At 51.8% G+C, this 16449-nt stretch overlaps 8 protein-coding genes across 8 annotated transcripts; 5 read left to right on the top strand and 3 right to left on the bottom strand.

Moving 5' to 3' along the window:
- Positions 1-635: 635 nt before the first annotated feature.
- Positions 636-3009, top strand: BDV37DRAFT_292035 (extracellular metalloproteinase; the record flags this gene model as incomplete). Its single annotated transcript, XM_032089086.1, has 5 exons — positions 636-992; positions 1043-1437; positions 1496-2046; positions 2106-2520; positions 2584-3009. 5 exons carry the CDS (start codon positions 636-638, stop codon positions 2768-2770), a joined length of 1905 nt encoding a protein of 634 aa, XP_031943794.1. The 3' UTR covers positions 2771-3009.
- Positions 3010-3672: 663 nt separating this feature from the next.
- On the top strand, positions 3673-4101 carry BDV37DRAFT_280755 (uncharacterized protein; the record flags this gene model as incomplete). The annotated part of the gene is made up of 1 exon (XM_032086649.1): positions 3673-4101. One exon carries the CDS (start codon positions 3673-3675, stop codon positions 4099-4101), a length of 429 nt encoding a protein of 142 aa, XP_031943793.1.
- A 296-nt stretch (positions 4102-4397) lies between these two features.
- Positions 4398-6272, bottom strand: BDV37DRAFT_292033 (amino acid permease/ SLC12A domain-containing protein; the record flags this gene model as incomplete). Its single annotated transcript, XM_032089085.1, has 2 exons — positions 4398-4599; positions 4652-6272. 2 exons carry the CDS (start codon positions 6270-6272, stop codon positions 4574-4576), a joined length of 1647 nt encoding a protein of 548 aa, XP_031943792.1. The 3' UTR covers positions 4398-4573.
- A 1252-nt stretch (positions 6273-7524) lies between these two features.
- BDV37DRAFT_269832 (uncharacterized protein) lies at positions 7525-8817 on the top strand (the record flags this gene model as incomplete). Its single annotated transcript, XM_032084445.1, has 1 exon — positions 7525-8817. The coding sequence occupies one exon, from the start codon at positions 7525-7527 to the stop codon at positions 8815-8817; it is 1293 nt and encodes a 430-aa protein (XP_031943791.1).
- Positions 8818-8933: 116 nt separating this feature from the next.
- Positions 8934-10726, top strand: BDV37DRAFT_57269 (F-box protein). The gene has a single exon (XM_032090892.1). It carries the CDS (start codon positions 9146-9148, stop codon positions 10526-10528), a length of 1383 nt encoding a protein of 460 aa, XP_031943790.1. The 5' UTR covers positions 8934-9145; the 3' UTR covers positions 10529-10726.
- A 197-nt stretch (positions 10727-10923) lies between these two features.
- Positions 10924-11528, top strand: BDV37DRAFT_280751 (uncharacterized protein; the record flags this gene model as incomplete). The annotated part of the gene is made up of 2 exons (XM_032086648.1): positions 10924-11411; positions 11459-11528. The coding sequence occupies 2 exons, from the start codon at positions 10924-10926 to the stop codon at positions 11526-11528; spliced, it is 558 nt and encodes a 185-aa protein (XP_031943789.1).
- A 208-nt stretch (positions 11529-11736) lies between these two features.
- BDV37DRAFT_57299 (CorA family magnesium transporter) lies at positions 11737-13224 on the bottom strand. Its single transcript, XM_032090893.1, has one exon. It carries the CDS (start codon positions 13166-13168, stop codon positions 11912-11914), a length of 1257 nt encoding a protein of 418 aa, XP_031943788.1. The 5' UTR covers positions 13169-13224; the 3' UTR covers positions 11737-11911.
- A 533-nt stretch (positions 13225-13757) lies between these two features.
- BDV37DRAFT_292032 (major facilitator superfamily domain-containing protein) lies at positions 13758-15678 on the bottom strand (the record flags this gene model as incomplete). The annotated part of the gene is made up of 3 exons (XM_032089084.1): positions 13758-14692; positions 14752-15365; positions 15446-15678. 3 exons carry the CDS (start codon positions 15676-15678, stop codon positions 13758-13760), a joined length of 1782 nt encoding a protein of 593 aa, XP_031943787.1.
- Positions 15679-16449: the final 771 nt, after the last annotated feature.

Here is a 16449-nt window from a genome sequence, read left to right as displayed (position 1 = left end):
TTGATAAGCGCCGCCGAGGTTTGTACCTGCATGTAACCCAAGAGAATGCCAAGATGATTCTGTGGGATCATCGACCCTGGGCCATTGGGCACTTGCAGAAAAGTCTCGGCATTCATTTCCCGCATCGCAGAATTGGCGCTAAAGTGGTATTAAGAGCAATCTAAAGTCTTAGCGACCTAGCCCGTTCGGGAAGACCCTGAATAAGTCAATCGGAGAGCCGACGGAGTGGTTCCTTCCATGTAATGTCGCAATTGCTCGAAGAAAGGACTATCACTCAACGGCCCTGTACATTTCTTGCATACTCTGCACGGAGTGGTCTGACCCTGTGTGATTGCTCCACCATGAGGTGCAGGAAGGTAACCCCAAACAGCTATAGATGAAGCTTGTCGGATATTACAGGAGTTTGAACGCGCAGCTGATTGCCTTTTCCCCAGAATGATGGATGCATCGCAATATGTCTCGCACCGGGCTGTCTCGGGCCAAGAGAACATGCTTCTCTGCGTTGGTCCAGCGCGTCGCGATCTCCAATTCAACTGGTATAAATAACACCTGAGCGTCGCGGCATTCATGGCAGAATCATCCCACAGACCATCATCTCTTCATTTGCATTGAGTTCAACGTTCTCGCAGCTCATCATGAGGGGTCTTCTACTGGCTGGAGCACTTAGCCTGCCTTTGGCCGTCATTGCGCATCCTACTCATCATGCCCATGGACTTCAACGTCGCAAGGTTGATTTGAATTCCTTCCGTCTGCACCAAGGAGCAAAGTATATCAACTCGATCGAGTCCTCTAGTGATGTGTCATCCTCTTTCTCTCCATTCGCCGAGCAGAGCTACGTGGAGACAGCAACTCAGCTCGTGAAGAATATCCTGCCGGACGCGACCTTCCGTCTCGTCAAGGACCATTACATTGGTAGCAATGGGGTCGCTCACGTGAACTTTCGTCAAACGGCCCATGGCCTTGACATTGACAATGCCGACTTCAATGTCAATGTATGCTACCGTCCCCCGATATTGTATTCCCTGCTAACCGCATCATATAGGTTGGGAAAAACGGAAAGATCTTTTCCTATGGCCACTCTTTCCATACCGGCAAGATCCCCGATGCCAACCCCTTGACGAAGCGGGACTATACCGATCCTGTAGCAGCGCTCAGGGGAGCCTCCGAAGCTCTGCAGCTTTCTATCACTGTGGATCAAGTCTCCACTGAGGCTACCGAAGGCCAAGAGTCGTTCAATTTCAAGGGAGTCACCGGCACCGTGTCGGATCCCAAGGCCCAGTTAGTTTATCTGCAGAAGGAAGATGGCAGCCTTGCCTTGACCTGGAAGGTCGAGACCGATGTTGACAGCAATTGGCTGTTGACCTACATTGATGCCAATACCGGCAAAGATGTCCATGGTGTGGTCGACTACGTGGCCGAAGCGGACTACCAAGTATTGTGAGTATTCTCAGCATGACGCTTGAACTGTCGAATAAGCCCTAACACTAAAGCACAGTGCATGGGGCCTCAATGATCCAACGGAGGGCGCTCGTACCATTATCAGCGATCCATGGGATGCGTCCGCGTCTGCATTCACCTGGATCAGTGACGGGGACAAGAACTATACCACTACTCGCGGGAATAATGGTATTGCGCAGTCGAACCCGACTGGTGGTTCTGAGTACTTGAACAACCATCGGCCTGATAGCCCCGATTTGAAATTCCAGTACCCGTATTCGCTCAATGCGACACCGCCAGATTCCTATATCGATGCATCTATCACTCAGCTGTTCTACACTGCCAACACGTACCACGACCTGCTCTATACTCTAGGCTTCAATGAGGAGGCTGGTAACTTCCAGTACGACAACAATGGCAAGGGAGGCGCTGGAAACGACTACGTGATCCTGAATGCCCAGGACGGCTCTGGCACGAACAACGCCAACTTCGCGACGCCCCCGGATGGCCAGCCCGGTCGCATGCGTATGTACATTTGGACGGAGTCCCAACCCAATCGTGACGGCTCCTTTGAGGCCGGTATCGTGATTCACGAGTATACTCACGGTCGTATGTATCCCCTTGGACCTCCAGGATAAGACCGCTTTAACTAACAACGCGGTACACAGTCTCGAACCGGCTTACTGGTGGACCAGCTAACGCCCGCTGCTTGAATGCTCTTGAATCAGGTGGCATGGGCGAGGGCTGGGGAGATTTCATGGCCACCGCAATTCGGCTGAAGTCCGGCGATACTCACTCTACCGATTATACCATGGGTGAATGGGCTGCCAACAAGAAAGGCGGCATCCGTGCTTACCCGTTCTCCACCTCCCTGGAGACCAACCCTCTTACCTACACTAGTCTCAATGACTTGGATGAAGTGCATGCGATCGGCACGGTGTGGGCTACTGTGCTGTACGAGCTGCTGTGGAACCTGATTGATAAACACGGCAAGAACGATGGTCCCAAGCCCGAGTTCAAGGACGGAGTTCCGACTGACGGCAAGTATCTCGCCATGAAGCTAGTGATGGATGGCATGGCATTGTAAGTGACGACTCCGTCTCTCCCTCCTCTACCCATCACACAGGCTAATCTTGGTATTTTTAGGCAACCTTGCAACCCCAACTGTGTCCAGGCGCGTGATGCCATCCTCGATGCCGACAAGGCTCTTACCAATGGTGCTAACAAGTGTGAGATTTGGAAAGCGTTTGCTAAGCGTGGTTTGGGCGAAGGTGCTGAATACCATTCATCTCGTCGGGTGGGCAGCGATAAGGTGCCATCTGATGCCTGCTAGAGTGTAAATATATCGTTTTAGCCAGGCCCTGGGGGCGGCACATTTCTGCAGACTGGCCATAATTTGATCATTTAACAACCTTTCTAATCTCTTCTTGCCACATACCATGTTTCTTGACCCCAAATAGCTTCCTCGGACCCTCAAAAGATGGGATAAACATTGCATTGTGCAGCAGGAGTAGTGGATTCAGGGACGAAGGTTATACTAGTAGTTAATACGAAGTTTCCTCCACTTGCTGGTCCCGTTCGTTCGATACCGGGCAGCTCCTCAGGTGACCCCGGGGATGTAACAAGTCCGTAATTATCCGGTAAGATACAGGCACATGACTGGCTGTATTTCACTCCGTAGGAACGATGATCATTTATCAATCGTTCTCAATCTTTCTTGTCAGATAACTAACTCAACCTGCTCACCCGCATGGACAAGTGGTGGCGTGTCAGCAAGGTGAGAATCTGAGGAGATTGCCCCTCCGATCCTGAAGGTTAAAGATCTAAATCTTACCAAGTCATTCCGAGTATTATCTTCCACCGTGTTCGATACCTCCGATAGCCAGCAGAACCTAGCGGCGATTGGTAGAGCGATGCATCGTTGTCACTCGGCCATTGGATGCATGCATGCATGCAGTCCTCACCTCAGCTGGCTTACACGCCCGAGCAAATGAGCAACTGTGGTGGTCGCGATTTAGGTTTCGGTACAGCGTGGCAACATGCTTTCGTCGCTCGTGGTATGTTGGTACTGCATGGTTCCTAGGTCACGGCGTATCTAGTTATCCCACGGTGTAAATGTTCGATGTTGACCTTTCCTTTCACGTCCTATAGCGCTTGGTGGTTGCTCGCTTGTAAATGCTGGAGTCCTTCTTGAAGCGGACCAGGGCACATTGCAGTTGAGTTCATGGCCACTGCATGGGCACTCGTGGCGGGTGCTTTGATAACCAATTGAGCCCACTTGTCACGCCTGAAGATCTACTGCATCTACAGGGATTGCCAGTACTTTTCATTACTGGAACTGCAAATGAGATATTTGATCCGGAGTCAACTCTGCGAGACTACGAGATGCTCCGACGAAGGTTCGGAGAGCATCTTCACCGCAGATTCCAGGTTGAAGGGTACGGACATCTGGACACCATTGTGGGCAAATCAGCTGCCAAGGATGTCTACTGGAAGGTCACTGATCATCTCCGATGGTGTTTTCAACACCACGTTTCAAACCTGTGCCGCGGGTCGAAGTCCAAGCATTCCCATGGTACTGGGGACCAGTATGTGCGGAGGAGCGTCGATGGTGTCAGCGAAAGCTATACACAGAGTACGCTCGAGGGATTGTGGTTGCCTTGATCATCCGTCAATTAAAATGTATCGTCAGTTTAGCGGAGCGGAGATAGAAGATATAATAAGGGCACTAGTAGCCGGTATGATATCACAGCGGAGAACAGATGGCCCAGAAGCACCAGTATAAAGGGTTTATTGAGTTGTATATGCGGACGGCGATTATGCAGTGAACTTTCGCGTTATCAGCGCTATAGAAGCAAAATCTAGTCAAACGCCCGCTACCTACTCTCTACCTGAGTACACGTTGAGTTGTCAGACAGACTCTTGCTCGGTTCTTCGCAGGTTTTACTCGATTACAACGTGGTAGGGCTTTGGGGCTAACTACAGAAGATATTGTTGATTTATTCGTCAGGCCAAACAGGAAACACAATCTGTGGAAGCTCCCCATGCTGTAAAGATAGCCAAGGCTGGATCCATAACAGTTTGCCACGAGGCTAAATAGCAAGGACAATTGAACGCTGAGAAGAACCGCGTTGCGTTATGCGATCCAGAACCAGATTCGTTCTACTCCATGTTAGCGTGAGTCAAGTCACATACGAGCAGGAATTGGACATACCGAGGAAATTGCGTGGCTTCGGTTGCTCCCAAATTGCCTCCAGGCGGTCGGCTTCCTCTTTCCCTGACCACAGGTCGATTTCTTCTACCTTGACGATAGAGGTGCCTTTGACAAGCTTGTAGCCGAGATATAGGGTTCCAAAGATGGGGATGGCGATGTAGGGTGGAATGAAGGTCTTTGCACTAAAGTGGCCGGGAAAGAAGGCATCAAATCCATTCAGAAGTGCCATAACAGAGGAGAAGACGACCGAAAAATATGCCAGATACGGCTGGAATGGCGATTTATACGGGAGACTTGACCGAGCAATGCCATGATACTCCAACGCCCGGTGGAAACGGAGGTACGTTACCCCAATGGCAGTCCACACCACCAAGGTGCTGACGGAACTCAGATTACTGATCCAAAAGAAGACCTCAGCGGAGCTCGAGGACACATTGAGATACACAAGCAGACTCAGCGCGGTGGTGATGGCGACACAGGCATACGGGACCCCGAACTTTTCATATCGAAGGAACCGCGGTGCCTTGCCATCGAGCGCCGTCGAGTAAAGGACCCGCGTCGAGGCGTAAAAGAAGGAATTGCCGGCCGACACAGCCGAGGACAGGATGACCGCATTGATGATCGACGGCAGTGCTCGAATCCCACCGTTTTGAATCGCGATCACGAAAGGGCTAGCCCCTGCCCCCTTCGCGCCGGATTTTATGGCGTTCAGCAAGCGGTTATCGCGAGCAGAGACACACATGCCGACGAGGAAAACACTGCCAACGTAGAATATTGTAATGCGCCAGAATACTCGACGCACCGCCTTGGGGATATTTCGTCGTGGGTTTTCCGTTTCCCCCGCGGCTACCACAACGATCTCACTACCACCATAGCTGAAGATCGCCTGGACAAACACCTTGAGAAAGGCTAGGAAGCGTCCCAGCGCACCGGTCTTGAGATACTCCTCCATGGGATGCTTCCAATACCGAAATCCGATCCGATCGTGGGTGGGTGCACCGCCTAGCGTGATGATTAACATGAGCAGCATCAAGCCGACGATTGTCGTCAGCTTGATCGCCCCCAGGATGAACTCTACCTCGCCGTAGGTCCGGACAGGCAGGCTATTGACGACGACCATGGGTACAAAAAGAATCGTGATCCAGACCGCAGGCGACACGGAGTTGGGCCAGTATTCAATGACCATCGCGGCCGCGCTGATTTCAATGGGCACGCCAATGGCAAATTGATACCAATAATTCCAGCCAATTGCAAAGCCAAGTGCTTCATCCACGAATCTCGCCGCGTAGATAGGGACGGCACCTGGCAGAGGCAGCCAAGTGGCCATCTCTCCCATGCTGTTAATCACGGCATAGAGATCCAAGCCGCCAAGAGCAAACGCCAGGGTCATCGACAGTGGCCCTGACAGCGAGAGCACTTGGCCTGTGCCGACAAAAAGACCCGTTCCAATGGCACCAGAGAGCGCTAGGAACTGGACATGGCGGGATTTCAGGCGACGTTGCAAGGTTCCGACATTGTTCTGTTCCGGAGTGGGCTTTGCTGGCGCAAGCATGTCCCCATCTTGTTTTTCAACATGATCGACTCTCTCAATCTCGGGATCACCTTTATTCGGTGGAAGCATTGGATATGGTCGTCGAATACGAAGACCTTCTTTCAAGTAGGGCTTTATGTCTTGCGCTTGCAAGGGCCGGTGGAGCGACCATCAACAGGCATCATCCACTGATCGGACGTGGAGGCCAGTGAAGGACATTGCGGGGTAAAGGCACGAGTAACGCAAGTCCTGCATAAGACTCGAGTAACAACGACTAGACTATTATTAGTAGGATATGCACGGCGCCTTACGTCGTGCAGTGATCATCTCGGCTCATACCGGATTGCGTCGGGTAGGGCTTTATTCCCTAGCCATTCACCTCCCAAAAGTCCAACCTAATCAATAATTCTGCCCAGTGACTTCCTCAAAAGCATTCCAGTCTGGCTCTCAGGGCCGGAACAAGGCTGAATTCACAAGTCAAATAACCGGAGGCCCTCAGATGACAACTCGGTCGAAACGCCCCGCATATCCTGGGGAGCCTTCCCTTCCGCTAGATACCTTCTCCGAGCATCATGTATGAGTTCTGGTCGGCAGATGGATCCTACCCTAGCTGGGCAATATCCCCGTGTTCTGGCAGCATCTACTGAGGTACTGGACAATAGTATGACCCTCCGTTTCATGGATAAAGCTGAGCTGGGAGCAAGATGTGGTAATGCCGAAGATGCTCCGAACAAGATGGATCTGAAACTACGGGGGTCAGGCGAAATTTCAGATTAAGACAGGATGATCCCCACAATCTCCCCCTTTTTCCATTTCATATCTGTGGATTGGGACCTGCTCATATGGACTTTCCAGGCTCAGTCCTTCGGTACGTTCTCCCATGCCATGTTCTATTCCCCCCACAAGTTCCTTGTAGCCTGACCAAAACGTGCACTTTAGGCTCAAGTCCACAACGAGGTTTACAAGGTGGAGCCAGTCATGACTCAAGAGGGCAGTCGATATCACATCACCGGGGTCATTCATCCTTCGCTCGATTGTCGTGCCCCCGATGCCCGGCTCAGACCTAGTTTCATTATTTCTCCTTGGCGAAGAGGCTTCAAATGGTAGATCCAGCCTCAGGTGTTGCGGTAGAGGAGCACGGCAGCATTTGCTGTCGGGAAATGTCTCATATAGATGTTAATCCCTAAAGCAGAAGACCGACAATCGCCCTGATTGCTCCAAGATCTTCTTGGCACTTTAGGGGTCCTGCATTTCGAAATACCGGGATAAGTATAAATAAATGGTGGCCGGGGCCCCTCGAGAAAGGGGACGACAAGCCATTATCTTCTTCTATTTGACCACTATGGCGTCTAAGAAACTGATCATTCCCATACTTCTTTTGTCGGCGATTCAGGCCTCTGCAGCACCGGCCCCGCAAGCTACTTCCGGTGCTCAGCCAATATCATTCACGGCGAATCCCAATGTTGGGCCCGGCGGAGCGAGCTACAAGGATTCCGACCACTTCCGCCTCTATTTATCGGACCAGAGCAATGCAGACGCGGTTTTGACCATGTTGGAAGCTGCCTATAGTTGCTTTGTCGGTGACCTCGGGTGGACGACTTCGGGGATGTCATATAACGCGGACCCCAACACAGTGACGACCCTGTGGAAGGAAAATGTCTACGAAGTAAGTGATCTGGGCGGGGCGGCAGGCGTACTGAAGTCTGACCCCAACACCGGTCTCAGCTGGCTGGAGGTGATTCCATCTTCCCTCGCGGATCCGCGAGTCACCGTCCATGAGTATGGCCATGCCCTCACCTATCACAGTCGGACCTGGGTGGACCAGACTGCGACCGGTGCATGGTGGGAAACGCTCGCCAATTGGGTGGCAGATACCTTCATCACCTCTCCACTATGTGCGAAGGCACGGTCCAACTACAACCAACCGACCGGTGATACCATGATCGAGCTGAACAAAGTGATCGGAGATTCCTTCCAGGTCATCGTGGATGGCTCAACGGGCAGTGGGAACTACTACCAGGCGTGGCCGTTCTTGACATATTTGACCAACAACCCGGACAACTATGAGGGCCTGGGCAGCGATGTGGTTCGCCAGCTGTTCCAACAATATGACAAGGGCAGCAATGAGACGCCTCTCCATACCCTTGCGCGCGTTGCGACGTCCGCATCCGTGCAGGAGATTGTCGGTCGCTATTGGGCTCGCATGGCTTATGTGGACATCGGCCACACAATTGCGCAGCAGGCATTCCTCAGCCAAAGGAGCGACCTCAACTACGCGAACACTGACTCCCAAGGCGATGGCACCTATGTGGTCCAGTCTTCTCGCAAGCCTCAGTACATGGGTGCCAACATCATCCCCCTCCGTAGCACCGGAGCTGGCAACGTTCAAGTGAGCATTACCGCCAGCGGAGTATTCACCGCAACGCTGGCCATCCACAACACCAACACAGGCGCTGTTCGGTATGTCGCGCTCGAGAATGGGTCGGGCTCGGCTGTGGTTGCCAGCAATGAAGAAGCCAGCGTGGTGATTGCCAACACCCCCAAGACACTCTACCAGTATGACGCCTTCCAGCTCACCGAGGAGGTGCAGCAAGGGCTAGACTACACCCTCAAGATCTCTGGGGCCACGGCGTAAGGCACTGTGGAATCAACATCAAGCACAGGGGTAAATCGGATACCAGGGCCTACTTTCCTTCTATGGTTAACTTTCGTTGTACATATGTCGAATGCTTCTTTAATTTGAGTGCACTTCACTTCATTCATCAGCGTCTGACGGCGGTGTTCTTGGTCGCGGCACCCGAACGGGCCATGGCGGCCAGTTGGAGGTGGGGGGCTGGGGGCAACCAGCAGGAGGAAGAGGTGGAAGAGGAGGAAGAGGAAGCGGCGGATAGCGATGATCCTGTAGCCTAGATCGTATTATTTAGTGCCGATCAAGGTACAGAAATGTGGGCTTACACCATCATATGGTCGGTGCAATCAATCGATACTGTTGTTCCTTCCAGTGCCTTTTCCATAGCTCCCCTTTATTCGACCAAGGAACCACCTCCCTCCAGCCAAGAGTCTTAGTACCGTCCCTAGGAGAACGTATTCATGATGCAAACACTGGAAAGAGAGGCCGAGAACTTCAAAAAGGAGGGATAAGAGCACTGCTCTTTGATCGTTCACCTGGTTCATTCTATCCAAGCCATTCAAACACCATTCTGTTTCACATGGCGTCAGGCACAGCATATCGGTGCGAGAAGCCGTGCAGGGAGACCCTGGATTACTACCTCAGTCCAGATGATTCCAAGCCCGCGGTGATGTTATACAAAGCTCCCCCTCCTAAGAAATCAAGAATCAATCCGAAGTATACACCTCTGTTGGATCGGCTCCCACTCGAAATCGTCCACTTGATCTTGCTCAATCTCGATCTACCCAGTCTAGGGCGGTTGCGTCGAGTCAGCACCAGAGGAAGGTGTTTAGTCGAATCGCTTCCGGCGTACTCTTTGTTGAGGGCCTTGGCCTCCGACACACTCCGTATGATGGATATTACCAAGTGCGCATCATATTTTCCCATCGGTCGGCTTTTCACTGAGTTCTGCCATCCCTGGTGCCGGACCTGTACCGATTTCGGCCCTTTTCTTTACTTCCCGACCTTGACCCGTTCATGTTATAAATGCAGTTATCTCCGACCCGAGTACGAAGTGGCGCCCATGCGTGATATCTGTCTAAAGTTTGCATTGACTCTAGCGGATATTCATCGGTCAAAACTCCCAATCATTTACCATCCAGAAAAGCCTCCACACCACTTAATGGATGTTGCTCGAGCAAAGGCCGTGGGAATAAAGCTCCATGGAAGTAAGAAGGAAATGGAGCGGGCGTACCAGACTCGTCGGAAGGAGTATGAAAGAGATTACCAACGCCGGGTTCAGGAATGGCAAACACGCCGGCATCAAGGAACCCACACTGGCGGACGACCCCGGCGCCGGTGGAATCCTAAACCACTGGTGGAGAACGACGGCGAACCTTCATGGAGACTGCAGGCGTCAGTGGCATTTCCATACTGGGACTCTCGGACACGAACATTGGAGCCCGGCACGTACTGTAGGGCTTGCACGTATCACTGGGAGGAGGGCAATGCAGATGACTGGAGACGCATGGAAACCATTTTCCATCTACACCCCCCTAGCAGAGAGGCCTATTATCGAGCATTCTTGGAGGCTGATTTACCTCAGCATTTTCTCCACTGTGTTGCAATGAAGCAGAATTATAACTTCCGGGTGGAACGTCTGAGCCCCACTGAGAGGTTGTTTAAACGGAAAGGGACTGATTTTATTGTTGGCCACAAGAATAATACTGATGCCTGATAGCAATGACAGAGTTTTCATGCGTTGGCATGCGGGACCTTAGGGGCCAACCACTTTTCCTATACGTAGTGTATAGCCACTATCATAGCATGGGAGATGGCCCACAGCGGGACTCTTAATCGTGACAACTAGATCAGCGGGTTTCATCCTGTAAGAAGAGTACGTGTCCGGCACCGATTTCGCTCAGACATCTTTTGCTGGGCACAGTCACCCTCTACGGAAACCAGAGACAGATGTAGACCGAATTGAGCGGCAGCTCCGGGAGGGCGTTGACTTCTCTGGGCTACGGTTACTGCACATGCATTCAGCGCCACCTAACGACGCCAATGTGATTTCTCCTTGCCCGCTACCCTTGCCAGAGTCAGTTTGCCTAGGACCATATCCCCTAGGAGACCATGTCCTTCGAGTCCAGGAACTTGAAGCTTTACGACCCATTTCGGCCGCATGTGCCTCTGGATATCGCCACCAGCGGCGGCGTCCCTATCGAAATCAGCTCGCATCAAACTCAGAATCTTGCAGTTTTGGTCGACCCATGCAAGGATCGTGTGGTTGATCTGATCAACGAGCTTATCCTAAGCTATCTGGAGCGAGTTGTTCTTCCCTCTTTATCGTTCAGGACGCCTTCCCGGATCGCCGATGCTCTACTCGGAAAGCCCACGGCGGGAAAGTTACCGATTGTCTATTGTCACTGCTGCTTAATACAATCTGACGCGCAGCCAATCCCTAACTTCGAGGTGGACTATGTCAGTCGTAAGGTCAAGCATTTTCTGGGGTCTCATGTCACAGGTCAGCCAGTGATCATTGAAGAGGAGTCTCAGTGGAATTTCTTAAGTCATCGCAGATTTGATCTCGGACGTCCTCGAAGGTGGCCAGCGATGCTGCAGTTTGTAGCCAGCGTTATGACATCGTTGCCGCTGACATCCGAATCAGTGTCTACGGCGACCAAGAGCTGTACGATGTCTTCCAATATTCCACTGTCTTGGGGAACGGGCGAGAGTAAACTCCGTCCCATTCTGTCCAGGCATAAAGGCTAGCATATTGTTAACTGCAACCGTTGTAGACAGTCTAGAAGTTACCGTTAAGGCTTTGACGTCAACGACTTAGGAATGGTAATACGTCTCATCTCATACAGTAAAGCCGACCGCGTTAGTATGAGCGCGGTGGTTTATAGTCCTCTCGAATATTCCCGCAGAAGCTCAAGACTTGAACGTTTGAGTCTGTAGCTTGTACCCATGCAATTCACCGCTCATCTGCACGCCGAGACCCCCATGTTATTGAAATATCAGAATGATATCTCTCAAATACCCAATATTCCGCTACGCTGTCGTTGGCTTGGGAGATACATCAGTCATCTGCGGCATGGTGGCTGCCGAATATCTCGCTCTATAGATGCATTTTCTGGATCCTCCGCAGCTGCCGGAAGCCATATCGCGAAAGGAACGCGATGGCGACCAGACAGGATGAAACCAGTACGGCAAAGGCCGTGCCGCTCTCTTCGAAGTAGTTGACGACATTCATGCCATACCAGCCCGCTACGAGCGTTGCCACGGCCATTCCTAACATCAGGATCTCAATCTTGGCTTCCAGCACCATGATCTGGTTGCGCCACACGTCCAGGATCGACTGTATACTCTCTTCTGTCTGCTGAATCGTCCCCATTAGGCTCGCCGCTTCCTGAACGACCGCATCGCTCGCCTTGTAGTACGCCTCCAGCAAGTATTCCACATCCCGATGGTCCTCCACGTGGTGAGGCTTTCCGGCTTGCTTGTCGCTGAGGTACATCCCGGCCATATCCTCGTCCGTATTCAATACGTCTTGGACCGCACTGCGGACCTGCCGCGCGCGCTTCTCGATCGTCGCGAGTTTTCGCATGAGGTCTAACAATGTTCGTAGATTCGAATGGATCTCGCCTTCTTCCTTATCCACCATTCGCAGGGTCTTCATGGTTTGATCCTTGGTTAGCACGTACTCGGCTTCGAGAGTGGAGGTGACCGCCGCCAACGCCGCCTCGAGGACGCGCAGTTCGTACGGCAACCCCACGGACACGCCCAAGCCGGGGTCCCCGCGTAGTTTCGACTCCAGATCACGGAGGAAGACGCGTGAGATCGTATCGGATTCTTCTGTGGGCGTTGGTTCCATGTGGCAGACCAGCATCTGGTCGGCTTGCACCAACAGCCGCAGATTGAACATATGGATCAGCAGGGTGGATTCCCGGATGAGGATATGTGGGAAGCCATCCGACGGGACATCGAGTGTGCGCAGATCGCGTGCGCTGAGGCCAAATTGGTTGACCATGTCGAGCTTCGTCAGCCGGTTGAAGGGCATCGCCACGCCATGGCCATTGTAGCGCGTGTATTGCATGTCCGTGTTCCCACTCAGCTGCGTTCGCGAAAGGCTAAGCGATAAATCAAACAATCGTTGGCGTTGATGTGTATCATGGTGGTTTGGATCGGGCTGAGAGTGGATCGGTCGGACCGGGTGAAGTATCCTGAAGCCCAGATTCTGGCTGGGTGGAGTCGCGCGGGGACTGGGTTGGTGCCATCTTTGGGCTGCGCTCCGAGTCTCTGGAATGATTGATAAGTGAAATACTTTGGGGACTGCTCTCCGGATGTGAGAAGAACAACTTGTGGAGATCAGCATTGCGTTGGTATCCCGTGCGTGAACGAGAGCTTCATCCTTGGTTGAGGAGAGTGTGGGGGAGAGACAGAGAACTTGTATAACTAGTCGGAGTGCAAGAAAGTAAACACACTGCGTCCACGTGACACCGGTGGACGCCGACATTTGTGTTTTGTTTACGATATCCGATCGTGTCTGGACAAAAATCCGGAAAATTCACGGAAAATAGAACATTCATAATACTTTCTTTCATCAACAAATGCAAACATTTTTTAGGCTCATGAACCAAGTATTGCTACGAAATTTGCCCTTCTAAACAGGCTCAGATGAGCTCAGTGTTGTACGTAAATGCGACATATATATCCTAGCATATCCGAGTGGTATCTGCACCAGAGGGTGACCACACTTCAAGTCCAACTAGCATTTTCAATAGTAGAAAAAATTCCCAAAAAATACTTTTGGGGATAGGAATATTTTCCGGAATTTTTCTATATTTTTATCAGAACTGTTGCAGGGGATAAAGGGCCTCTCATCGTCGAGAAGAGGGATGTTCTTGTTTCGGAAGACCGAGGTTGAACCCCAGCGATGACTAAGATGCGGGTGGGATCAATGGTTACAGCATGACTCCCTGGTTCTGCTTCCGATCCACAGCCAAGTTCTTCCAGACCGCTATACACGGAACCCCGAGAGCGATAACCGCGGTTGTCGCGATACAACTATACTTTTGGCTGTCCCCCCACGCGTGGTTGATGGCGGTTCGAACTTCCGAGCCCAATGGATAGGCCATCTGCGTGAGATAGCCACCGACATAGATCTCAGCCCAGTCGTCCTTCACCTCAGCTGGAAGATTCTGTCGCAATCGGCTCGGGAACACATTTGTATAGATCGCAGAAGCAATCGCGTTCCCTGCCGCACCCCCAAGACTCGCAAAAAGCCCGAGGATGGAGAGCATCATGGGCACGCCGTCATGATCGGCGGCGCTCATCACCGCCATATCTTGCCCAATCACCAGAGTACCACCAGCAACGGCAATGAAGATCTGACACATGACGAGATATCCGATATGGTCGTGCTCCCCGCGGAAATGGATCATCAGACCGGAACCGAGAAGCATCAAGGGTAGTCCAAAGAAGAGGCACGCGTGCTTGAAGTGCTTCGTCTGGCGAATGTAGATCCCAAACAAGGGTGCCCAGAAGCACGACCCCACGTTATAGATCTGATTCATGTACCCTGCGTTTGAGACGCTGAGGTCGTACACCACCATGCAGAAGTTGAGGAAATAGAGGTCCCAGACCGCGTAGCCCAGGTTGAGTACTGCCGAGAGGACACATGCTCCGAGGACGGTTCGCTGTTTGAGCAGATCATACCGGATGAATTGCTGGCGGGCGAAGAATCGTTCCCAGGCAATGAAGACGAAAAAGAGACAGAAGCCGATCACCAGCATGGCAATGAAGGTCGCTGATTGGTATTGGGCCCGTCCGTAGACGGCGAGACTGAAGGGAAGCAGGAGAAGAATAAACGTGCCCATCAAGAGAAGCGCACCGACGACTGCGATCCGGCAAACGGTTAACAAACGAAGGGCTACGGGAAAAGAAACCGTGACCTACCGTCGAACTCGTGGAGATAATGTTGAAGTGATTGCGCCCAGGTACGGCCGGGGCCGTTCGGTTGATATAAACCCAGCTTTCTCGCCTTGAGTTCGTAAAGCTTGAAAGCGATAGCGAGGGGCAGCAGGACGATGGGAAAGATGATCGCGAAAGCGCCATATGCCCACCGCCATGTGGTCATGTTCAAGAAGGATTGGGCGGCCAATGGGCCGGTGAACGCTGTGCAGATGAAGGGGGTACTCGAGAAGGCAAAGGCAAAGGCCCGATTTCGAAGCCCAGACGTGTCGGCGATGAAAACATCCAGAATGAGGTAGATGGCATTGTAGCCAACCCAGTAAAGCACATATCCAGCGGCATACCCACTCGGGCCACGGCAGGATGCCAGGATGATAATACCCAGCAGGAACAAGCCCGTAAAGGCCAGCATGCCCTCGGCTCGTCCCCAGATATTCAGGATTTTGGCAATGGGTAGCTTCACCACTCCCCCGACCACCGTGGCTAAGATGGCCGCCGTCGAAATCTCGGGAGCGGTCTTGAAATTTGCGTATGCGTTCACGAGGACGTTGGTGCCGATCGAAGAATGGAACGCCAACATGAAAAAGGATACCCAAATCCTAGGATACCACCATGGCTGTTAGCTGTTGGTTCCTCATACAGGACAACCGACTGTAACAAAAAAAGGGGGATGGTGTACCAGGCATAAATCGCCCACAGAGCAGTTTTGCTCCAGACAAGGGCTGCAGCTTCGGCCTTCTCGACTCCAGCCGCTCCATACCCCTCAACCTTGTTGATCCTTTCTGGAGCCTCCCTCTCATTTGAAGCTGACTGACTAGGCTTTTCAGGATCCGGTGCAGGTGTCGTGCTCCCCGAGTCCAGTACTAGGTTCACGGCTGGTTGAACGGGATTGAGTGACGCAGCACCTACCATGGCGAGATTCTGATTTCTAACTTATTGCACGAATGCTCAAAACGAAAAAAAGAAAAACGGATTGGAAAGGAAGACGATGGCAACCGTCGTTGAATCTCGTCGTGGAGGCGCAAGACGAGGGCTGAGTACATACGTGGGAACCCAACGGTGGACCACAGAACATGCTGTCGTAGTAGAAAAATATCGACAACCTGGCGTAGTACCGGGAAAACGTCGCCAGTGTGGTACCATGCGCAAAGATGCACTTTTCACCTAACCATTTGTCTTGGCTGTGGGTTTGTCTCCATTAGACTACTCCTATAGAAGGATAACTCGATACTGGACACGGCCCCGGCCGTGTCCACGAGCCTATCAAATGCGCGAGAACGTATCAATCTAATCTGATAATCAAGATTTCCTTGATCCGCACATGAGACAGGGTCTCACCATAGACGACACTAACCATCGAGTTGGCGCCACATAGAAATTAGGAATGCCAGATTACGAACATGGATATGGCCTTGGGGGCTGCTGTCCGGTGAACACACAGGTGGCAGCCTCGGGTAGCTTTTGAGCAAGACTGGGAAGTTGTTATTCATAGAGCTAACTAACCTATTCAACATCGAATAACAATTTCCCTCTGTATCTCATCGTTGAATGAAATTAAGCAAATGAATATAAAAACAAGCGCTCATATCAGAACAAGGTGATTTCTCCCTGCATGGAATCGCAGTGTGAAAGTAAGCAAACGAAAAAAAAAAAAAAAAAAAAAAAAAAAAAAAAAAAAAAAAA

This window comes from Aspergillus pseudonomiae (assembly GCF_009193645.1).
Source record: "Aspergillus pseudonomiae strain CBS 119388 unplaced genomic scaffold BDV37scaffold_16, whole genome shotgun sequence".
NCBI lineage: Eukaryota > Fungi > Ascomycota > Eurotiomycetes > Eurotiales > Aspergillaceae > Aspergillus > Aspergillus pseudonomiae.
This window is presented reverse-complemented; position numbering and strand designations above follow the sequence as displayed.